Source organism: Anabrus simplex, chromosome 12 (genome assembly GCF_040414725.1).
Source record: "Anabrus simplex isolate iqAnaSimp1 chromosome 12, ASM4041472v1, whole genome shotgun sequence".
NCBI lineage: Eukaryota > Metazoa > Arthropoda > Insecta > Orthoptera > Tettigoniidae > Anabrus > Anabrus simplex.
This window is the reverse complement of record NC_090276.1, coordinates 12,803,744-12,829,269: the sequence shown is the minus strand read 5'-3', so window position 1 is coordinate 12,829,269 and position 25,526 is coordinate 12,803,744. Positions and strand designations below refer to the sequence as shown.

The 25,526-nt window shown below is 39.7% G+C and overlaps 1 protein-coding gene across 1 annotated transcript in view; it reads left to right on the top strand.

Annotated features, from left to right (window-relative positions):
• Window positions 1-17,838, top strand: part of LOC136884403 (uncharacterized) — a 49,274-nt gene extending 31,436 nt beyond the window's left edge. Inside the window, exon 3 of the mRNA XM_067156538.2 lies at window positions 17,546-17,838. Within this exon, the coding sequence (XP_067012639.2) occupies window positions 17,546-17,838 (293 nt within the window). The remainder of the gene's footprint in view (window positions 1-17,545) is intronic.
• Window positions 17,839-25,526: the final 7,688 nt, after the last annotated feature.

Below are 25,526 nucleotides of genomic sequence, written 5' to 3'. Positions count from 1 at the left end.
ATAGTCCTCAGGGTCAACGCCAATCAGAAAACATATACCAAACTGCACAGAAATTGAACGCAAAATGATACGGAAACCACTAATCCCTGATTATAAGGGCATCACACTTTCAAGAAATACTGACAGAACGAAACTGCAAGACCACCCGAATATATAAAAAGCAAGTGCACTTGTAGCTCGAGGATACCTAGATGAAGCAGTAGAAGTCGCTACAAATCTGATACAGGAAGCCGCTTTGCCTGCAAAAGATAGGATAGCAACAAAAGTGGTTTGACCGACAGTGCTATATAGCACGAAAAGGCACTTTAACGTACGTTATATTCAGTCAGAAAAATGGAGACCGCTGATTACTTGGAAGCATACCGTACGCCATCAAAAGAAGGAATTACAGAAAATTTCTAAAAGAAAAGCGAGCTGAATATCTGGAAGCAGAAGCCAAGAAGCTATTAGGCGCAGCAGAAACAGACCCATTCGCGGCCCTTAAGAAAAAGTGAGCAGGTAGAGTGAGGGAAATACCAATAGAAATGTGGCAAAAACACTTATCAGTGCTTCTAAACAGAGACAGCCGAGAAAACAGTGACACTGTAAACCACTCTGTCAATCCAGAACACGAAATTAGACTAACCACGTGGGAAGTATGGATAGTCATCAGTAAAGGAAAAATGGGAAGACAGCAGGACCGGACAACATATATACAGAACACTAACTTAAAAGGTACTCAAGACCATTTACTACAGCTTTGAACAGAACTATTCAACAAATCTCTGAATTTAGGCAAAATACCGGAAGTGTGGAGAACGGCGACGCTGAAGATACTGTACAAAGGGAAAGGAGAAACTGACAACCCCGACTCACATAGTGGTATAGCTCTAGAAAGCAATCTATACACAGCATTTGCAACTATTGTAGGGAATCGCCTGAATAACGAAATAGACCCATGCATACCAGAATGCCAACCAGGCTTCTGCAAAGGAAAAAGAGCGTTACAAGCCGCAGCATAAGTAAAAGTAGAAGAGGCACCCAAAAGGGAAGTACTATGTCGTCTTTGTTGACTATAAGAAGGCTTTTAATCTTATCGACAGAGATATCCTGATAGGAAAATTAAAACAAATGATTTGTGACAACATGCTCGTGAGAATCGTGGAGACCATACTAGACTACAACCTAATCCAAATTGAAGATGGAGCATCCTCATCCAGGAAAGTAATTAAAAAATGGGGTATTTCAAGGAGATCCCCCAAGTCCGTTACTTTTCAACATAGCAACGGCAGATATCTCACAAATAATGACGGACTCTCCTTAGACTACTCTAATAATGTACGCTGATGACATGGCACTGGGATCGAGCTCAAAGGCAGAATTACAGACGACAATGATGAAGGTAGAAGCCTGGGCTTCCGAAAATAAATTTGAAATTAACCAGGAAAAGACAGTACAGATGATGTTCAGAAAAGGTGGTAAGGCGGCCAAGGACGACGTTATATCATTAAAAAATACAGCACTAGAAATAGTCAAATTCAAATACGTGGGCATCACGTTCCAAACGAGCATGGCATCCCTCAATAACCACGTCATCGACAGAACGACAGCAGCAATCAGAACCATTCACAATATCAAGAATATATCTATGCTATCCCTTAACACAGCGATGACTTTATTCAAAACAGCAATAACCCCAATTGTCACATACGGAATCGAAATAATATGGGGCAACCTGACAATTGGTGACTTGGAGAGGATAGAAAGAGTCAAAGCAAGATACCTAAAGACGGTCCAAGGAGAAAGTAAATTGGCACCCTCCTGACTTGCTTATGTACTGGCACGGTGCTGAACCTACTTCATTGAAAGTCTACGACTCAATCTACCACTGCCATCTACCGGCCCATTCCAACAGCTTCAGAAAAAAACTTCTTAAGAAACGCGCCCAAACAGACCACGAATTCTACGGCAATGATGCCATAATCGATGGTAACTGGACCAAACAACTTCAAGAACAAAGACATGTCATAACAAGATATGCGATACATGGCTTCCACTACAAAATATGGGCAAAGACAAAATTCCACAACGCAACAGATGACTGTGTTTGTACACTGTGTAAGGAAAGGTGCGACCGCTACCATCTGCTAAAGTGCGAAAAGAGATTAAAGACTTTAACAGAATACAGAAAAATGTAAATTAGCACAGCAAACTTAATACTCATTCGAGTGCTCCTTACAAATATAATGTATTGTAGTTGTACTTGCCTGAGCAAAGACCAAGTAAAAACGAAGAATAAGAAGAAGAAGAAGAAGAAGAAGTTCAGTGACTGGGTAATGGCTTTTCAGCAGCGCTCAAGAAATTCCTAAGGAGGGGAAGAAGAAGATCATTCAGACCAGCGGTGGGGGTAGCACTTCCTAGGGAGCGTCCCAAGCACAGATGTATAGTAAATGGCCTGGCAGCGCTGTATATCGTAGCATTGGTGATGGTGAAGCCGGAAACTTCTGACCACCGCCATCTTACGTCACTACAGATCCTACGGTACTGTGTTACGTGCAGTTGTGGTTTATGTTGTTTTTATGCACATTTCACTTTTCGTTTCGGCAAACTACTGTGTGGTAGAATGGTGAATACAGGCGTAGTGTTTGGGTGTGGTTTTTCCTATTCACTAAGAAAGTAGAGCGAACGAACAGGAGTTTCAATGCACCGGTAAGTGGCTCACATGTGTTCATGTACACTTGTTGTCTAGTTATCTGCTAGTTGTCTGCTATTAAATTTACTATGAAAGATGCCTACTGCAGTTATGTGGGAGACAGAGATACTTCCATCCGATGTATATTTGTTGGCTTTAGTCCCCTTGAGATGGAATAATAATAATAATAATAATAATAATAATAATAATAATATCCCCTTTGTGTGGTGTAGTGGTTAGTGTGATAAGCTGTCATCACCGGAGGCCAGGGTTCGATTCCCGGCTCCGCCTCAGGAGGTCAGTTGAATAGGGGGGTTTCGATTCCAACCTCAGCCATCCTCGAAGTGGTTTTCCGTGGTTTCCCACTTCTCCTCCAGGCAAGTGCAGGGATAGTACTTAATTTAAGGCCACGGCCGCTTCCTTCCTTTTCATTGTCTATTTCTTCCAATCCTCCCATTCCCCTACGAGGCGCCTGTTCATCATAGCAGGTGAGGCCGCCTGGGCGAGGTAATGGTCTTCCTTCCCAGTTGTATCCCCCGACCCAATGTCTCACGCTCCAGGGCCCTTGAGGTGGTAGAGGTGGGATCCCTCGCTGGGTCTGAGGGAAAAACCAACCCTCGAGGGTAAACGGATTAAGAAATAATAATAATAATAATAATAATAATAATAATAATAATAATAATGTGTTGTATATATTAGTACATATATATATATATATATATATATATATATATATTCATAATCATAATCCTTGCTTAGGCGGAGTCAGCCCATTATGTTACCGGCACAAGTCTAGCCTTCCTAAATGGATGTAGTAATAATAATAATAATAATAATAATAATAATAATAATAATAATAATAATAATAATAATAATCATAATAATAATAATAATGCAAATTAGGGGTTGAGTTTTTTAGTTATATTATGTAATTAAATCATAGTGGTTTTGGTCTCTTCTACAGTTTTCTTTAAGGATATGTTGTAAGGATGTCAGAATTAGAGTGGAAGGATTAGTAACCTTTCATAAATCGATAGGTGTTAGACTTAATATCACATAATAGTATTGAATATTTCTCAGGATTTGTGGTAAAGATGTTAGTCAACTCTCTACAGTGTGCTACTTATAAGGAAGCAGCTACACAAAAAATAAAATTCTTATTCATTCATTTCTTTTAAGTACTCTATGTTCCTACGAAAGATGTTGTTCATTTGTGAGAACTTACTGAGATGTATTTTAGTGAGGATTCATGTAATGGTTTAAGCTCAGTCATAAAATGAAACATACCTAATGGAGCCACAGCTCATTTGTATGAAAGAAATTTTTTTCAAGGTTACGCTCACATGCTTTAGATCTAAACCCAATAGAAACGCATTTTTATCGCCTTATCAGCATAATTTCATCACTGCTCTTGAAAATGCGTGTGAATCATGCTGTAAGAGAGTTGAGTGGAAACAGATCTGACCATACATCTGTCTTAAGAGGATGGCTATTTTTAAGCATTTGTAAATTGATATACCATTTTTTTCTTTTTCTAACAGTTAGTTAAAGGTGCTAATAGGTATATTTAATAATAATTAATATTTCGATCTTCTTTTCATTATTTTAATTATCTCCTGTCCAATATTCCCGTTTCAGCTATTTTTTTTACATTAATGCATCTAGATTATATAGTGACGTAAGATGGCCGCGGCCGCACGCTTCCGGCTTCAGAATCCCGCTGCTCATTGCTAGTTCTTTGCAGCGCTCAGTGAGTCTATATATATCTGTGGTCCCAAGTACAATAGTTCCGAGATTGGCAACACATGGGTCCCTCAATATCCGCCATCTAGTGAAAACTAAAATTTTCTTGTGGAGGGTTAATTTAGAAGGCATGGTTGGCATTACACATGCAGTTGCGCGCGGTTTAGAAAATTCATAACACAACACCGTTCAGTAAGATTTGCGAGTCCGTTCGTGTGTCTCGTACGGTGCGGATCGTTCTTTGGTTGCAGTCTGGTGTTTGCCTGCGGTGACAAGTAGTGTGTGACCGTTTGGCGAGTGTGTGTCTGTGTACGCTTTGGTGATGGATACTGATAGTGGAGGAGATGAGGCACCGGATCCCTCATCTAATGCCAATGTTGGTCGTGAAGAAACTGTGCCGATGCAAACCGATTTGATTAATCTCACTTCAAATACGACTTCATTACAGCAGCCTTTACAACCTCAACAGTCTAATGCCGCTCAGCCGCCTCCTCCACCTCCCCCACCTCCTGAAGAGTTGGAGGTTTATCAACAGGCTCATTTTGGCCCATTTATTGTATTTGTTGAATCAACTAAGTCGAAAAATATTGGTGGGCTACATCCCATGGCGCTTGGGCGCTTGTTTTACGATCATGATATTTTTGTGAAAGGTATAACGCCCAAAGGACGCAATAGATTATTGGTGGAATTTAGTTCCGCGATCCAAGCTAATTCCTTTCTACGTCATTCAATACTTGCAACTCACTCCTTGAAAGCATATATTCCCAGTTCTAATATCTTTCGTGTTGGACTTATACGCGGTGTGGAAAAGGATGTTTCTGATGCTGACATTCTTAAATACCTCAAATCTGATGTTCGGGTCAAATCGGTCAAGCGGCTTAACCGCAAGGTTGTGGAGCCCAGTGGAGTGAACTATGTTCCTACTGGCACAGTTAAGATTGTTTTTCGTTCTCAGACTCTTCCTCAATATGTCTCTTTGTTTCAAGTGGATTTAGAGGTTTCCCCTTTCATATTTTCCCCGATTATCTGTTCAAAATGTCAGCGATATGGACACACGATTAAAAACTGTCAGGCTAAGTCACCCCGATGTGGACATTGCGCGTTACATCACCTTACATCAGAGTGTCAGGAAAATATTCGCCGCTGTGTTCACTGTCATCAGGAACATTATACTGGCTCATCAAACTGCCCTACTCATCAACAGCAAACTGCCCTTAAAAAGCTTATGTGTACCGAAAATCTATCCTTTTCCGAGGCGTCTGCTAGAATACCCTCGACCCAATTTGACATGTCCAATAATACCCATCTTTTTCCACCTCTTCCTTCTACTAGTTCCACTTCACCTGTGGAAACCCCGAGGAAACGTAAATTTACTCAGGTGGTTATGACAGAGCCCCGTCCCATTCCAACACCTGGTTTCGATAAGTCTGGGTATCTTAATCTCATCCGACCCCCTCCAGTGTCTTCACATACCTCGGTCCTTCCATCCACTTCATCTTCATCCTCCCCGTCCCCGATTCCGTCTACGTCTTGTAATTCTCAGTGTTTACCTTCAGCTCCTTCTCAATCATCTAGTTCCCCTGTACTACGCCAAGTAATCATGCAATCTCCCCCTCCTACACCTGAACCCGGTTTCGATCGCCAAGGATACATGGCCATTCTGCGAAACGAACCGTCAGTTCCAGTACATCCGATTCCATCCACGAGTGCCATGCAACAACCCCTGTCAATAGCATATCCCTCCAGTGCGCCCTCATCTGCTCGGCAGCCACCCTCTGCAACCCCTCAAGATACACACTATCCTCCTTCCAAGGAACGCTTACAACAAGAAATCCAGCAATTGCTGGTAATGTTAATTCAAAGTATGGGTCACGAGCCTCAACTTCACCATGTCTTATACAAGCTACGAGACTCTATCATGAGGTTGTAAAGGCTGCTAGGAGTATTTCTTCTAAACGGTATGAGTTACAATTTTTGATAAATGAAATTTCCCCATTCATTATAGCATTACAGGAGACTTGGTTTTCCCCCTCCTCTGAGTTTTATTTAAATGGCTTTAATGTTGAACGAAGAACCAGGAAGAGAAGAGGAAAAAGAAGATGTAGGGGAGATAATGATAGAAGGAACAAAAAATAAACAATCAAAATTTACTGAATAAACGGGGGAAGAAGCAGTGCGTAAGATAGTGTTTTTATAGGAAAAAAGAAATTGATATGCATACAACAAAGCAGGCATCTTACGACGGCGAGCCTGTGAAAGAAGAGAATATTCATCTAATAACTGCAATTTAGGAAGCAATGGGTGTTGAGCCAGAGCAAATCTTTTAAGTAAATATTTAGATGTGATCATTTTACGGCGAATGGGAAGAGGGAGTTCACCAGTCTCGACAAGGAGAGCATTAGTAGGGGTAGACAACAATGCTCCAACACAAGTTCTCAGGGCTTTAAATTGTAAAGTATTTAAGTGGTTAAGAACAGAATTCGACGCAGTATCTATAACATGCGCACAGTAGTGGAGTCTAGAGCGAATAGTAGCGGAATATAACAACTGAGCTGTGCCAGGGTCAGCACCCCATGATCGTCTAGTAACCACTTGGAGAATTTTAATATACATATCAGAAGAATGACGTAACTGAGTAATATGATGTTTCCAAGATAATGAGCGGTCTAGCATAACACCAAGGTATTTATGGGAGGAACAAAAAGGAATGACATGTGAATCGAAAACATGTGGCTCAGAGTTAAACTTACGCTTAGAGGTAAAAAACATTGCACAGCATTTGGAGGTAGAAAGTTGAAGACCATGGAAAGTAAGCCATGTAATGACTTGCTCCATTAGCTGATATATATGGTGACGACACACATCGACATTACTATGAGAGTAATAAAGAACTATATCATCAGCATAAAAGAGAATGCGAGCTTTTTGGGTAACCAATTGTTCAAGATTACTCATATACAGGGCGAAAAGCAGACCACTTAAAATGTCTCCCTGAGGAACACCGACAGATGACAGACGACAAGGAAGAGAAGAATAAGCAGATTTAAGTGAAAGTTTCCGATACGTAAACAAATTACTCAAGATGTGGAGAAAATGAGCAGGAAAACCTTTCTGTGCAAGATTAGTCCAGAGAAGATGAAGTGGTATGGAGTCAAAAGCTCCTCGTATGTCCAAAAAAATAGCAATAAGACAATCCTTACGAATTTGCGCTAATAAAATATCGATAAGTAAAATGTTAATAGCATCTTGAGCACAACGACCTTTAAAGTAGGCGAATTGATATTTGGGAACCAAATTATAATATTCAAGAGACCACAGGATTCGTTGAAGGAGAATTTTTAAAAACGTCTTGCGGATACACGAACCAAGGACAATCCCTCGAAAGCCGTTAGCGTCAGTTTGAAGGTGACCAGGTTTGGGGATAGGCACTAAAAAAAAATCATTCCAAGAAGTAGGGACAGAAGTAGTGAGAAGTATATTATTATAGAGAGCTAATAAAGCTTGTTTAGCACGTAGAGGGAGAATCCGAAGCATATCATATGATATATAATCAGGGCCCGGAGACGAACTCTTTGCATTACACAAGGTGGCCTCAAGTTCAGAAAGGTGTATAGGTTGGAGTAATACAGAAAAGCGGGAAGAGTATGGAGACAGGGGGATAGTAAAGTCAGGCACGACATAATCAGGAGTGAGGGAGTTGAGAAAAATAGATAGAATCTGAGGAGGGGTGACAGAGGGTGGAATGTATTGAGAAGCTCGGGTAAGGGAACGAATTGCACTCCATAAGTGAGAAGACGAAGTATGAGCGTTTAGGGAGGAAATAAAAGATCGCCATGCAGCACGGCGTTTAGAAGGAAAAACTCGTCTAGTATGAGCAATATGTTGTTTAAGACGGAAATAATGGTGGGGGGCTAATGTTTTCCTATATATCCGGAATAAACGGCGTCGTTTAAGAACCAGATTATGGCACTCCGAGTCCCACCATCGTAAAAAGGAAGAGGGGCGAGCAGAGTGGGAAGAAATAGGTTGATAGGGATGATAAAGATCGAGATAATCTTGTATAAATTGAAAGAGAGTAGAAAAGGACAAAATATTATCCGAAATAAGCTCAATACGATGGGTAACATAAGAAATAAAAGATACTCTATCAAAGTGACGGAAGGAGCGAACATTACTGAGACATGTAGGAGCAGAAGAAGAACTAGCATGATCACTTTACTTCAATGGAATTGTCGAAGTGCCGCCTCTAAAAGACATGAGTTACAAATTTTGTTGAATGAAACACGAGCTCATTTTATCTGTTTACAAGAAACGTGGTTTCAACCGCATATCCCTTTTCGTTTACGAGGTTATCAAGTTCTCCGACATGATGGTAACGGCTTTGATGGAGTTGCCACATGTGTACATACTTCCTTATCAGTTACACAACTATCTTTACAATACATCATCCCGCACACTTATGCTGTAGGAATAGTACACCATAACACCTGTTTCATCAACATCTATTGCCCTCCCCACATTTACATCACTCAGAACCAATGGACGCATTTTATCCAACAATTTGGCACATTTCCACATCTTTTTCTTCTCGGAGATTTTAATTGTCACCATACTGAATGGGGATGTATGGTAGATACAATCAAAGGTTCCAACTTACTTACTATTTCAACTCATCAGAATTTGTTTCTCTTAAATGACGGCTCTCCGACCCGTTTGACTCCGCCTGGATCTCCACCTAGCGCAGTAGACCTTACTTTCTGCCGCACCACTATGGCCCCTATTACCACCTGGCATACATTATCCGATACGCACACTAGTGATCATTTCCCCATTATCATCACCTATGGTGTTCACCCACCACATTCCCAATTTCTTCCACCCTCCTGTATAAGTAACGTCCGATCTTATAAAAACTTCAATGTCTCTACTTACCAATCATACCTCAATTATATCTTGCAGCAGAAATATAAGTCCCCTCTTTCCTTTTCCCTTTTACTCCCTTATTTAACCCAATATTTAAACATGTTTCATCCGTGTCGACCATTAAAAGTGACGACCCATCCACAGCAATACGAACTAAAATGGTGGGATAAAGAATGTCATGATCTTATTCACAAGCGCAAACAATTATTCAAACAATATCGCCAATCGATGACGCAGCAGCATTATTTTCAATTGCGAAACCATATCGCGAAAACAAAACTCGTCTTTAATGCAAAAAAGCGAAAAGCTTGGCAATCTTTTATTTCTCAATTAACTCCACAGCTCCCAGCAACGAAATTTTGGAACGCGATCCGCATGATCACGAGAACTTTCCAATACCAAACCTCTTCTGCTTATCCGCGACAAGTTCTAGAAGATTTTTTATACACCCTTGCCCCTGTTACCGTAAATCCACTCTTTCTACCCACCTCACAAAATAACTCTTGTTCTTTTCTTTCCCTTTTGAATCCAGTTACATATAATGAATTACGCTCTGTATTATGTACCGTCAATAGCTCATCACCAGGACCTGATGCAATTACTTATCAAATGCTCAAGGCCTTACCCCCCCCCCCCATGTTCAAATTTACTTACTCAAATATTATAATAGTATTTTAGAGACATTACATGTACCAGAATCATGGAACGAGTTTTTCATCACCCCCATCCTGAAACCAACAAAACGTCCTACTGAACCTGATAATTTCCGAGGCATAGTTCTGGGATCGTGTATACGCAAAGTTTTTTGTAAAATCCTTATGAAACGCATGGCGTGGGTATTGGAATATCACTCGCTATTACCCAAGTACCAGTTTGCCTTTAGACGAGGTATCAGTACACAAGACCCTATCATTATTTTCTTACTTGACATCTTACTAGCAAAATGGCGGAAACAATCTATCGTAGCGGTCTTTTTGGATATTAAAGGTGCCTATGATGCTGTATTACTGCATATCCTCTGGGAGAAATTATTTAGTGCTGGAATCCCTTTCCAATTCATTTCTATTTTAAATCAACTATTTACTAACCGCCGGTTAACTATTAAATCTCACCAACACACAATCAATAGCCGTTACACATCACAAGGTTTACCACAGGGATCAATACTCAGTGGAATTTTGTTTGCCCTTTACATGAAAGAGCTCGAATCTCTTGTGCTACCACACGCCCGTATTCTAGCTTACGCAGATGATTTTGTTATTTATTGTGCTGACTCCCACATTGACTTTTGTAGAAACAAAATATCTCAGGTTCTAAGTTTAGTCTTTCAGTGGCTAACGGCCCATGGACTTTCCCTTTCTATACCTAAATGTGCAGCAATGATCTTTACACATAAACGGACCTTTGATAAAACCCCTATTAACTTTGACACCTATAGCATTCCCTTGGTTTCACAACACTTATATTTAGGAATATATTTCGACCAAAAACTCACATGGCAACCTCATATACGACACCTGATTAGGAAATCTGAACGTTATATCACCATTTTACGAACGGTAACGAAACGTGCATGGGGTGCTGACCCTTTGTCAGCACTACAGCTATATCATGCAACCATTCGGTCCATACTTGATTACAGCGCCCATATTATTGATTTAACCTCTAAACACAGTTTATTAGCGTTGGACCGTCTCCAATTTTCAGCACTACGTATCAGTGTGGGTGCCCTCCGCACAACACCTACTAACGCTTTATTAGTCGAAACTACGGAAGAACCACTGTACATCCGCAGGATAAAACTTTCCAAAAAATTCCTCCTTAAACAAATTAGTAGAACGAACTCCCTTATTGTCCCTAAATTACAATTACTTTATGAATATTATCAACAGCGTCCTCCTCCCAATCATCGGTATCCTGCCATATATACGGCTTATGCTGAAATCCACCATCTTACTGAGACTATATTTCGTACACCACGTATTAATACGTATTCATACCACTATGATATTCAAACATTCCGTCCTTCTATTATCATTGCCCCTTCTGATGCATCAATCCAATCTATGTCTGCACCTTATCCCACATTATATGCTCATAAGAAATTTAAAAGTCCCATAACTACACCAGATTACCACCTATTTACCGATGGGTCAAAATCCAATACCGGAGTCGGAGCAGCATTTTACGACCCCCAACTACTCATCAGCTTTAAATATCCGTTACCTAATAATTTAACTATTTTTACAGCAGAATTATATGCCATATACCAAGCCCTTGTATATGCTCAACAGTTGCAATCCAAAAAAATAAATATATTCAGCGATTCCCAAAGTGTTTTACAAGCTCTGCATTCACTCGCCCCTCATACAAATACATATGTCTACGAAGTCAAGTCTCTCCTATTTCGACTTGAAACATCCGGTTTTGTTATAACGCTAATATGGATTAAAGGGCATAATCGACACGTAGATAACGATATGGCCGATATAGCAGCGAAAGACGCTAGTGCAGATACCGCGAATATATTACAAATCAAAATTCCGATTCCCGACTTCTTTTCGAATATCAAAGCTGCAGCTCAACACACATGGTGCACACAATGGCGATTATCTGCTCATACGAAAGGACAATATTACTACCAACTTCAACCGAGTATTCCCACATTACCGTGGTTTGCAACTGGTACGTATACACGACGTCACATTACTAATATCATCCGACTACGATTTAATCATGCCTTAACCCCAGTATATTTAACTCGATTTCACATTACGAACGACCCAACTTGTTCCTGTGGAGAATCTGAGTGCGATAGTGACCACCTGTTCTTTCATTGCCCCCAATATGCACATCACCAGACCATTTTGATGCAGAAATTACTTAAAGTTCAAGTATGTTCAAGTTCAAATGTAAAAAAAAAAAAAAAAAAAAAAAAAAAATCTTTCCCTACACGACTTTCAGTTTTGTTGCACCAACCTTCGCCTACGATCATTACTATTTTAAATGAGTACCTTGATAACACTCGCATAAAATTGTAATCACGATTTAGTTTTGCAGTTGGTTTTGTTCCAACATGTTTGTGAGGTGGCACTTCTCAATGTCCCTGGTGAGTAGATACTGTTTCAAGGTTCTTATTATTTTCCGAGCTCGTACAGCGTCACACGTTACTCCTATTCCAGCTTACTAAGTTCTTTGTGTCTTTGCTCAGTCCTGAATGTACTACCTCCATAACCCTCCTCATACCCGATATAATCTTACTTCCTTAAAGTGCATCTATCTTCGTGTGATCATGCTACAATCGGACATTCGTGTTGTAAACGTGTGTTTTTGTGATATAAGTGTAACATATTAATGATCTTGTGACTGGGAAAAAGTGTTGAATCCCAAATAAATATCCGCAAGACAAGACAAGATCACGATAATAAGTGTAGTGGCTGGGTGAAATAATAGAGCCCATAACCTCTCTGACAACAACAACAACACAACACCGTTGTCCTATGTGATTCTTGCTTAAGACTAGCGAATTTGGGTTTTTATCGCTAGCGTTTGGCGGTAAGAACTGTTGATTTGATTGTTCAGAGTGATGCCACTACTACTACTTTGCCAGTATCATTTCTTTTTGTTTAGCTTTCTGTGAGTCGGATGTGTTCCATTTGGTCTGTTATTATGTTTAACCTCGCTTGATTTTTGGTAAATTTTCTTGGATTCTGGATGAATTTCTCGATTTACAGTTATTATTTTGGGCTCTTTTATTATTACGTTTAACTCCGCTTGGTTTTTGGTACATTGTCTTGGATTCTAGATGAAGTTTGCACATTTTTTCTGTTCTCTGGTCTTATAATTAATCATTAGTAGTAGTAGTATTAATAATAATATTAATCAGTTTGCTCTGTATGTTTCTCTTGATGAACTTTGTCGACTTATCTGATCTTTTGCTGTCAGGTGTAATATGAGTGTTAGGCCTAATTCTAAAAATATTGGAGAGAAGGAGGAAGTTTGCTCTACGCCATTGAATCGCTGTCTTGAACCACTGTGTACTGCAAGGTGTGCAACCATTTCAAAATAGATTTAATAACACATCTTGAGGAACAACATCAAATTCATAGCTCTAAGCAGGAGTTGACATTTGATTCCTTCCAAGGTAAGAGATTTCTTTCTCTACGTTTACCCTATGTCACTGTAAACATGCAATTACATTTCTTGCTCTTTCAGATTCTATTATTACTTTATGGTTTAAAATAATTACTACTCATTGCTGATTTGGACATCCACAATGGTGGAGTGCACTAGTTTATTTCCATACCGTACATCTTCATTATAGACTCTTCAGCGTTCAGTCAGCAAACCTCTTAATTTACTATACACCTCTTCAATCCTCTATTTCTAACTAGTTCTGTGACCATGTTTAGTTCCATCTTATCTTTAAGTCATCAGAAACCAAGTTTAACCATCACTCTCTTGGTCTCCCTGTAGGTACTTCTCTTATCCTGCATGGCAGAGTCCTTTAAAAGGTTCGTTGGGATTTCTATGGTAAATTTATATAATCAGTAGGCTATGTAGATTTTGATGTGAAGGGATCATTTTCTCCTGGCACCCATGGTGTGCTTTGTGCTTTTATGCAGATTTAAATGTCAGATGTTGGCTTTTGATGTCATAGTTTAATCGTGGTGAAGGTATGTACTGACTGTGAACTATGACATCATAAACATAGCTACCATGGCAAAATATTCTTAGCGCTTAGGGAATATTTTCATTTAATAATCGCTTACCAGCTCCCATTTTCCCTATCATCATTCATTCCAGCAACACTCTCCATTATCATTTCATAGCATCTATCAGTCATTAATAAATCACGTTGGGAGTGGCGACCCCATTGTACTATTAGCCTATATAAATCATTATTTTTACATCTAAGATCCTTCTTTGGACAGGGTAGGATTCGCTTTTAGGTTAAAAAAATTTCTGAAACCTAAATTAGCGATGGTTGGATTTTTTACCGGACCCATCCATTATTCTCCCAGGTAAGTTAACATATTCTCCTCCATTTGCCCCACATGGTTCCACCATCAAAGCCAGTTTATGCGTACAGCTTCAATAATAGAGTTCATTCCTAACTTTGCTTTTATCTCCACATTCCGAGTGCCCTGTTGGCATTGTTCTCACCTGTTTCTTTCAGCAATCATTCACACTAAATTCACGTCTGTTACTTCTAACTTATGAATAAGATATTCTGATTTTGAGTCCACCCAGCTTTCACTCCCATAAAGCAGAGTTGGGCTGAAAACAGACCGGTGTAACCCCTTGTGGGTGGGGGATGCAGATGAAAAATACAATCATGGTATATCCTGCCTGCCACAAGAGGCAACTGAAAGGGGCACCCTAGGTGTGGAAATGGATTGTGGCTTTAGTACCATGTGTTGTACCCCCAGTGGATGGGAGGGGCTGAATACATCCACAGGTAATCCCTGCTTGTTTTAGAAGGCAACTAAAAGGGTCATGTGCCCATTGGTCCCCTCTTCATTTTTTCTTGAGATTTAGTTGTAGACTGAATTAAAATTTTGATATTTTTGCTGCTTGGGGAGGAGCCTCTTGGGTGTTCAGTTATGCTCAAAAACCCAGATGGTATCCCAAGAGTCCAGTTGGGTGGGAGCACCATGTACTCAGCAGTAGTATCTGCCTGGCAATGCAGGTCCCTGCACAGCCAAATGTCAGGACATATTAATATTATTATTATTATTACATCTATACTTATCACTCTGTATACACTGTGTGGTACATGCTACAGTATTGCGGTTGATTTGAGAAAGAGAGTCCTTGTGCTCATTGCCTCAGTCAGTCTGTATTAGGCATTGTCCAATATTGGACCCCGGGCAATACCTGCTACGACCAAGTGGGTATGGCCTTTGCAACTTATTTTGGCTATAGAAGCCCCTGATCGGGGTGGGTGGCATTCGGAGAGGATGTTTCTAGGCATGGCTTCAAAATGTCTCAAGTCTGCCCAGGTTGGTCCGCCATCCAAGTCTTTAACTTGCGATTCCCTCAGGAGATCAACCTCTTGCAAACAGGCGCAGCGTGAAAGCATGGGATCCAGCTTCCCTAGGTTCTTGCTTGCAACCAGAACTGATGGGCAAGATTTCGAGGTGGTGAAGTCTGTTTTTGTTTGTGTGAACTGGAAGACTTAAAGTAAATGCACTATGGTAGTTTACTACTCAAGACTTGCACTGCACTTCAAGCTGTGAAAGAGTACAAAACCTCAAACCTGGTTTGTAGAGTTATCCACCATTGTGACCTTATTTTGAACACTGACAATGAGTTGATGGAAGACATGATGCACCGTGCATGACATACATTCTAACGCCCATTTTGATATGCCTTTCTTTAACGTTTACAAGCTGCCCTCACTTCATATTCCAGCAAGATGTTTACTTTTTGTCACCTTTAACCACAGTTGTTCTTAGACATTGCCTTGCTGTTTTTACTACAACATCCCTGTGTGACCACCCATTTTCTTTCTGAATCCTGAACTACTTATTGTCTTTTTTTTTTACTTTTCACAACTCATATCCATGTACTTCTCTAATTTCCTCATCCTGGAGATTTTCTACCCTTATTCAACTGAAGACATATTTCACTTTCTGTATCCTTGGACTAGAGATATTTAGTTCGCTACAGATCAGATCAGTTATGATTGTCTGTTATGGATCTAGTGCTCCTACCCTCCCATGTGTAGCAGTGAAAATAGCCTTATGCTTGAATATTAGCACAGAAGTCGAGTAAAGGTTTCCCCTTCCTATTTGCTTCCTATTACATATCTTCCTCACATTTACCCATCACCTTGTCATATTTTTCAGTTTTATTTCCACCTCTCGCATTGAAATCACTCATTAGCACTATGTTATCCTTGTAGATGTCCGCCGGGCTGAGTGGCTCAGACGGTTAAGGCACTGGCCTTCTAACCCCAACTTGGCAGGTTCGATCCTGGCTCAGTCCGGTGGTATTTGAGGGTGCTCAAATACGACAGCCCCGTGTCTGTAGATTTACTGGCACGTAAAAGAACTCCTGCGGGACTAAATTCCGGCACCTCGGCGTCTCCAAAGAGCTTAAAAAGTAGTTAGTGGGATGTAAAACAAATAACATTATTATTATTATTATTATTATTGTAGATGTCCGCCTCCGTAAAATAACGGTTAGCGTTATTAGCTGCCGTCCTTAGAGGCCTGGGTTCGATTCCCAGTACTGCCAGAAATTTAAGAATGGCATTAGGGCTGGTATGTGGTTGAAATGGTACATGCAGCTCACCTCCATTGGGAGTGTGCCTGAAAAGAGCTGCACCACCTTGGGATGAGTACACAAGTTTATTTATCTTGCAGTTGATCTGGGCTGTGATGTCACTCAGCGATTTGTGAAATTTGTCAACATCATCCTCATCTGCACCCTCACATGATAAATATACTGAGACAATTGTCATACTAATTCCTCCAACTGCTAAATCTACTCACATCATTTACTCATTTACATGCCTAACAGAAGCTATGTTGCATGCACTACTATTCCTGAGAAAAAGTCTTACCCCCACACTCTGCCATTACCCTTTTAACACTTATTAAAAACACTTTATACTCTACTGTCTCTTCGTCATTATCTACCGTTACCCTAATATATTAAATCGTAACCTATACAGATGCATCCTCTTTGCTGAATCAACCAGTTCTACTTTCTTTCTTCCATAAGCTCCATTGAAATTGATAGCTCCCCATCGAATTCCATTTCTTACACAAAGTTGTTTTCAAGGAGTCCTCCACCTGTCAAATAATGGAAGTAGGACTTGTTACTCTTATAGGTCTGGTGCGTGCTTAAAATGTTCTGAGCGCTCCAGGTAAAAGTTATGTGAAGCAGGATGCTATCCTACTTACACATATTCCCGGTGAGAATTTTTTCTCTAACGGATTAGGGTCCACCGGTCGATTGTACAGTCCTAGCCACTTGAGCACAAGGGGGTCAATGACTCAAAATTTGTCGGAGATGCCCACTCCTATTCTATAGCAACTAGTATTCTGACTCTCAGAACCACTTACTAGTCCACTCAGCCACGAACTAGGATGTGGCTATAGTAACCCACACCACGAACCGTTCCAGGTGATTTTATAATACAAAATTAATGAGCTTGTAGGTATGTGATGGTTATTTAAACCCTTTCTTTTTCAGACTTTGAAGAGTGGCTGAGACAGAAGCAACGAGAAAACAACTCACAGTATTATCGCAGGACAAGGAAAAGAAGAACTGATGGTTCTGAAATTATTTACTATGACTGCCATCGCTCAGGAAGGTCTCGTGAATGTAAAGGACCAAGGCAGAGAGCTCGTAAAGCACAGGGATCTCCAAAGATCAACGCAGGTTGCACCAGCCATTGCATAGTGACAGTGGGAGAAAAAACAAATGTAGTGTTTTGGGCTACACATTATGGGCATGAACAGGAAATAAAACATCTTAAGTTATGATTTCTTGTTACCTATATATCTTTGCCCTTAAAAGTTCATTATTGTTGCCATCTGGTGTTGGTATATGATTCATTGAAGTTTGATATTCAGGTTATTTCATTCTTTCCATAATGGGCCCGAAGACTAGTCTTGTACTGGGGCATTGTTTTGATGCAGGCCTATTTCAGTCAAACGTACACCAAGCATGGTAAATACAGTATTTTACAGGTGTTCGTGAAATTTGAAGTGTTTATTGTACACCGAGCAAGCTGGCCGTGTGGTTAGGGCCGCACGGCTGTGAGATTGCATTCGGGAGTGGGTTCATCCCAACTGTTAGCAGCCGTGAAGATGGTTTTCCTTGGTTTCCCATTTTCACACCAGGCTGCACCTTAATTAAGGCCACAGTTGCCTCCTTTCCTATCCCATCATTGCCATAAGACCTATCTGTGTCCGTGCGATGTAAAGCCAGTTGGGAAAATGAAAAAGAGATATGTTTATTGGAGACATCAGTCGCATTAACACTTCATAATGGACAATTTTTAAGGTTACCTTTCAGCTGGTTATCCCAGAAAGATACGGTAAAAAGTAAAAAGAGTAGGCCTGTATGTTGGCCGTGCAGTTACGGTCGTGCAGCTGTGAGCTTTCATTCGGGAGATAGTGGATTCGAATCTCACCATCGGCAGCTCTGAAGATGGTTTTCCATGGTTCCCATTTTCACATCAGGTAAATTTTGGAGCTATACCTAAAGGCCACGGCTGCTACTTTCCCAACCCTAGCCCTTTCCCATCCTTCCATCGCTGAAAACCTCCGATGTGTTTGTGCGACGTCAAACAAGTAGGAAAAATAACTAAATAAGAAAAAATTCCATTAAACAATTATAGTGGTACTCATTGGAATGCGGTATGTTTAAAAATGTAATCAAAATGAGGTTATAACCTATCGTAGATCCGTTTTACAATAGTAATTTAATATAACAGATTCCACCTTTTCAATACACAACTGTTGCACATCGGTTATATTGCAACATATTACAGTGGAACCTTGGATTGCGAGCATAATTCGTTCTAGCAACATGCTCTTATCCAAATCGCTCGTATATCAAAGCAAATTTTCCCATAAGAAACTATTGAAACTTGGATGATTCGTCCACAACACAAAAACATTTATTCGCATAACATTTCTAAAACAAAATATAACGTAAAACAATTAAACTGCACTTTACCTTACAATAGAATCATTGTTGGTGTGAGGGAGACATGAGATGAGAAGAGTTACTGTGTAGCACAAATTTCACTAACAGAATCACTGCTATCGGTTGGCTCATTGGAAGCGTTTTCTTTTTGTGCAACTTTAACGAGGAACCTGTCCAATGACCGTTGCTTTTGCCTATTTTTGAGGATTTCACAAAAATGTGACATTGCATTGTCATTGAACAGATTCATCCGCTGTAATCATCTCCTCCTTCCGACCGAATTCCTTTTTAGCCTTCTTTTCGTTCACAGGGTCCATCGTTGCTTAACAGTTATATCACAGATGATAGAAACAAAACACGTATACTTGTACGGTGTTGACTATGCGAGTGAGGCACGCCAACTGAAGTCCAGCGCGGGAAATGTACACACACTTTCCCAGGAAAGAGAGTGGCAGGGGGAGGGGAAAACAAAGGCACAGGGGAGGTGAAAACGTACGTAATCGTGACGCTCGTATTGCGAAACCTCACTCGCTTATCAAGTCACAATTTATTTAAAATATTTGCTCGTCTTGCAAAACACTCGTAGACCAAGTTACTCGCAATCCGAGGTTCCACTGTAATTAAAATGGTACCGGTTTAGACACGTATACAGTGTTATCATCAGCCATAGGTAAAACCAAGCAAGTAAATAGGTTTGCATATACAGAGGTACCAACTATAACGGATTGTCCGTAATTATTTCGGACTTCACCTCACGATTACGGCATTGCGGTCAAAGGGGAAATTATTACGGAAAAGCTGACATTCACACGAAATCTTTTTCTACGGTAAAAAGAAAAGAAGGAAAAATGTTAAATCCTTCAGCATTTCTGCTCAATTCTCCTCGTTTCAGTGCTTGCGAGACGATACTTATTCTATCGTCACTTCCTTTTGCTACCCATACGCTCTCTGCTATAAATCCTTAGTAATGTATTTCTATATTAAGTGTACCGGACAGTTGATAGAAAGAATTGAGACTTACACTAAGGACATCTACACTGGAATCGCTTATGGTTCAAGAGACAAAAATGTGATCAGAGGGTGAAGGATAATTGAAGAAAACCTACCTTGAAAAGCAGCTGCTGGGTGCGAAACGAGTTACAAGGGATGTTTTATCCCTGAATTAAGAGGTAGTATGCAAATGTTATTATGTAATATGGTATACTTTAAAACAGATTACTGTCGGGAAGGGCAAAGGAGGTGTCATTATTGAAAAGGGATGAGCATGCTTTGGACTTGTCTCGAAAATTCTCTGGGGTGCGGAGGGTGATTACTGATAATCCACTCCAACAGTTGGCACCTCTGCATATAGCAACAAAATACACAGGTTAAATAAAATTCGTAAATTGTCACATTTAAAATAGTTCATATAAAATGTCTACAGTTAGCTACACGTTAACGGCGTATTAGTCTTATACATTGGCTGGAGTGTTTACTGTGGAATTTATGCTTTGATATGATAAAAACTTTTGCGAACACGTTAAAATCTTGTTCATAATACGGTATTGAGAAATAGTCCGGTCACTGCTGGTTGTATGGTCTTCTTAATTTGAAGTTTTGCTGTTGGTATTAAAATGTACATGTAGGTCCTATTGTGTAGGACTGAGGTTCCTCGGTTCAATCGGAACGTAAGATCTTGCTGCAGCGTGCCGGAAAGCTTATAGTGTGGAGAGGCCTCTAATACGCCGTTAACGTGTAGCTATCTGTAGACATTTTATATGAACTATTTTAAATGTGACAATTTACGAATTTTATTTAACGTGTGTATTTTGTTGCTATATGCAAACCTATTTACTTGCTTGGTTTTACCTATGGCTGATGATGACAATGTATACGTGTCGAAACCGGTACCATTTTAATTAACATGTTGTAATACAGTGAAACTCGGTTAAGAAGTTCCCGCATAAGAAGTTTTCCCGCCTAAGAAGTGTGATATTATTGGTCCCTTGATCAGTTGCATTAAGATATATGTATATTTTTCCCGTTTAAAGTGTTCTGTTGTAAATATATTTCCCGCTTAAACAGTTCAGATTTTAGAGCCCCTTGAGATGGAAAACGTCCGCTCAAAGCAGCCCGTGGTTAGAACCCTCCAGTCTCCGCGCAAGTTGCACCCTGTGTTAGACCGTTCGCGCGCTCGCGGTGTGTGTCTGGTGTCACGGAACATGTGCGGGCCTGCCACGGCCATATGACGTCACGCTATGACAACACGGACAGCAGATGCTCACTCTCAACTTGTGGAATCGAATCGAACCCATCAGTCAAAATTTCCACTCCACCGTTCCATCTAGCGGAATAAAATCGAACGGAATTCTACGTAAGAAACATAAAGTACGCAATGGATGATTTGATAAAACTTTAATGCAGTAATTTGCGGGCCGCGACAGGGTGAAGTCATTAATCGAGGTGGCCTAAACATTAAAAACCGTAAAGTGCGTTTGTCCACAACATTACTGTTAACCTACCACAAAACTGAATATTCTAACCTGTCTGATTTTTCATTCCCTTGCTTATTTCCTTCCAGGCATTCTGTCTTGCGTTGTTGCAATAATACTTATGGGCCTTGCCGTAGAGGAAATTACGTTTTTGAACTAAACTAATAAGATTTTCCGTGTCTTAATATTAGTGAGGTGAATAAAAACAACTTCGCGACTCTATGCAGGAAACAGCCGATTTGCCAGCAGCCAGCTGATACACATGCCGCCAAACAGCCGGCCGAAAGATCCTGATCGTTTATGAAGTTGAACCAATGTTGATAGCCAACTGGGTGTTGGGGGAGGCACACACAGGCATTGCAATACCACGTGTTGGCATAAAATTGAAAGTTATTTTTAAGTTTACCCTTATACGAGCTAAACATTGTATTATCGTGTCATTCATAATTATTACATCGCATTATTAGAACGTAGCACAAGGATGAGGAGACATGAAATAAAATTCTCGTGGGTAAAGAAACTGTTTACGTTTACGTTTAGAATTATTAACAGATGTTGTTGCCGACAGAAAGAGAGTAAGTTCAAGCTTACTGTTAAAACTAAAGGAAATCATCCTCTGGAAACAATTAAGAACATTCTGAAAACAAATTTAAATCCAATAGAGATGAAAGTTGGCATAAGCACGCTTAAGACTCCAAAAGATGGAAGAATACTAATAGAAACATGCAGCAAGGAAGACTTCGTGAAAGTTAGTACATGTGTAGCAGAAAAATGCAGGAAGGAACTTGAAGCTAAAGTACAGGAACTGTGTAAGCCAAGACTAGTTACACACAACATTCCTGAAGAAATTACAACAGAGAATGCAACTAACGTAATATTATAACAAAATCCAGAATTACAATCAGAGGAGGTTTGAATCGCTCCAAAATTCATATTTAATACTAGAAGGCGCGATAGGAGCCTAGTATTAGAAGTCAACTCTTAAATCCGAAAATTGATATAGAATATCAAGATGAAAATAGGATGGACAATGTGTAACGTTGAAGACTATTTTCGAATCAATCGTTGCTTTAAATGTCGTAAATACAGTCATCGACATACAGATTGTAAAGGTGAAGTAACTTGCCCCCTATGTACAGGTCCACATAGCTTAAAGGAATGCACAGCTTCAGGAGAAGAGTACAAATGCATAAATTGCTTAATCTACAATAAATATAACCCTAATAAAATAATGTGTGACAATCACACGTCTCTAGACAGGAAGTGCCCAAGCTTGCAAGCTGCTATTAAGAAGCAAATGCAAAATACAGACTACTAACATGGATATACGAACCAATACCAAGAAATTCACTGGTTTTAAAAACTCAAATATTCAAGACAATCTCTTGCTTACAGATAAACTTACAGCACTCCATAGCAGCTACAGATAATGTAATGAATGTGATAGGACAAGAGGGCATTCACATAGCATTTATACAAGAACTGTATATCATTAACAATAGGCCCACTGGTATTACGAACAAATACAGGAAAGTTTTGGCAAGTGAAGATGTCGAATAGTAACATTGATAGCAAACCCACAGATAGATGCTCTTTTCATCAAAGAATTAACTGACAAAGACACGGTAGTTGTAGAAATAATTTACAGAAAGATAAAATTCTACTCGGTGAACATGTATCTGCACAGCCAAGGAAAAATAGAAAATGACCTAAACAAAATCAACAACATATTGCAATATACACGAGGAAAAGGCTTACTCATTACAATGGACAGTAGCTCCAGATCCACGAGGCACAATATGTCGCTAATGAAAAGGGAAAGGATCTAGAAGAATTTCTGATTACTAGGGGGTGGATTTCTATGACCTAAAAATGTATGAAATATGTATGCATTTATGACCTAAAAAACATAAAAATATGACCTGTAAAATTCAAAATATGACTTATGAATAGCATCTACGTTACATAGAAACACTTTTATTACGATTGCTACAGACTGCAATTAATTTAGAGTTTAAAAAGTTTTAATTCTTCGAAATCTTTAACCCAAAATCAACTAAAATGATGAATATTTCATGAACTCGTTAAGGTTACACTGCATACTCCTAGGCAAGGACGGACTCTGTGGAAGATATAAACACTACAGTTACTTTCACTGTTCAATATTCAATCAGTTTTAATTTATACACAAAACATATGCTATTTGAATGAAACTTTTATACCTGATCTAGTCTCCATTATCAGAATTGTTGCAATTTATGACCACATGCATCTTAAGATTGTTGGATGAGAATCCCCTCCTGTTGTCGCTGAGTATCGTCTTGTAGCGAGAAAAACTTCTTTCGACATCACGCGTACTTGAATAGAGTTAAATCACTTGGAGAAAATTCCTGGAAATTCTGCAGATGAAGGGTTTCCACAAAGAATGTCACTTAGTCCACGCAGGTACACAAGTCCGCTATTTTTTCCAGTACATTTTCTACCCACCCTAGATGCTATTGTTCCTTTCACATGCTTTAATTCCTGTTCAATGCACTTTACAACATCCAGTACATTGCTTAGTTCTGCACCTGAAACTTCCAGTTGCGTGATTGCTCCAGATAAAGAATTAAAATTGGACTTTATGTAAGCCAGTTCCGCTTTTAATGTAGTGCTTGAAAATAAATCTTGAGTGGTTTTTGTGGAGGGCGATTCTGCAGGATCTAAAGACTTCAGGATCTTCTCCACAACATCTTAGTTGTTGCAATAGTAGTACACTGCGGCATCAAGCCAAGTCCCCCATCGCGTTATAACTGTCTTGGGAGGTAGGGGTAGTGAAGGTGCTTCTCCTTGAAATTTCTGAACGCGAAGTGGAGCTTTGACAAACACTTTCTTACAGTTCGATATTAATTCATCAACTTCAGGGTAGCTACTTCTAACTTCTTCAGCTGCCCTATGCAAGGCATGTGCAAGACGTGTCACATGTAACATTTGCGGGTATAGCATTTTAAGTCCTTTGGCTGCTTTCACCATATACGGAGAGCGTCAGTTACAAATAGAAAAATTTGCTCTCTCTTTGCCCCGTTTGGCCACAACAGATTCATTGAATTGTCGAAGAGAACTGCAATGGTGGAATGGTTTGTCTTCTCTAGCACTTCACATGTCAGGAGGAACGTATCTCCAGGCCGGTCTTCCTTCAGCGTGCCAACGATCACATTTGCTACATATCTTCCATCCACATCTGTGGTTTCGTCTATTGAAACCCATATCTTACTCTCTCCCACGCCACGCCTTATTATATCCAACATCTCTTCATAACAAGGGGTCAGATAGTCCTTCCTGAGAGTAGATTCGTTGGGAATAGGATGCTTTGTATATTTTTCAAGAAACTGTCTGAAGCTTCGGCTGTTAAGTTTTTTAAAAGGAATATTAGACGAAACCATCATCTTGCAGAGATCTTGTGAAAATTGTGAACACTGTGAACTTGATGTTGGGGTTTCGAATAGCAGACGTTGCCTATTTTCGAGTGCAGAATATCTGGTTACACAATTCTTATGTTTTACAGTATTACAATGTTGTTGCACAGAGAAGCGTTTTTCGGCAGTAAATTTTACCTCAGACAATTTACAGAATAATATCACTCCATCCGTACTGAATATGTTTTCACCAAACTCGCGAACAAAACTTCGCAATTTCCCACAAATTGAGACTTTTGTTTTAGGCATATTGAAAGGAACTGAATGACTGAAGCTCCTTAATGGCCAAGGTCATTCAGTGTGTGGAAGGGCGAAGGAGAGAGATAAGAACAATGACAAATAACTGCAGAATTACCTCTGCTTCCAGGAATTGACCCAGATAGCAAACAATAGCTCCTACCTGTTAGAAACATTACTTTAGAATGGTTCTTCAGTAGTATATTCCAGTCTATCCTGAAAAATAATTTCTAGAGCTTATTCTGATTTTTATAAAACAAAATTCATATGAAAATAACCAAAATATGCCGTTTAATGATATTTTGTTCAAAATATGCCATAAAACATAAGAAAGCCTAAATATGCATTTATATG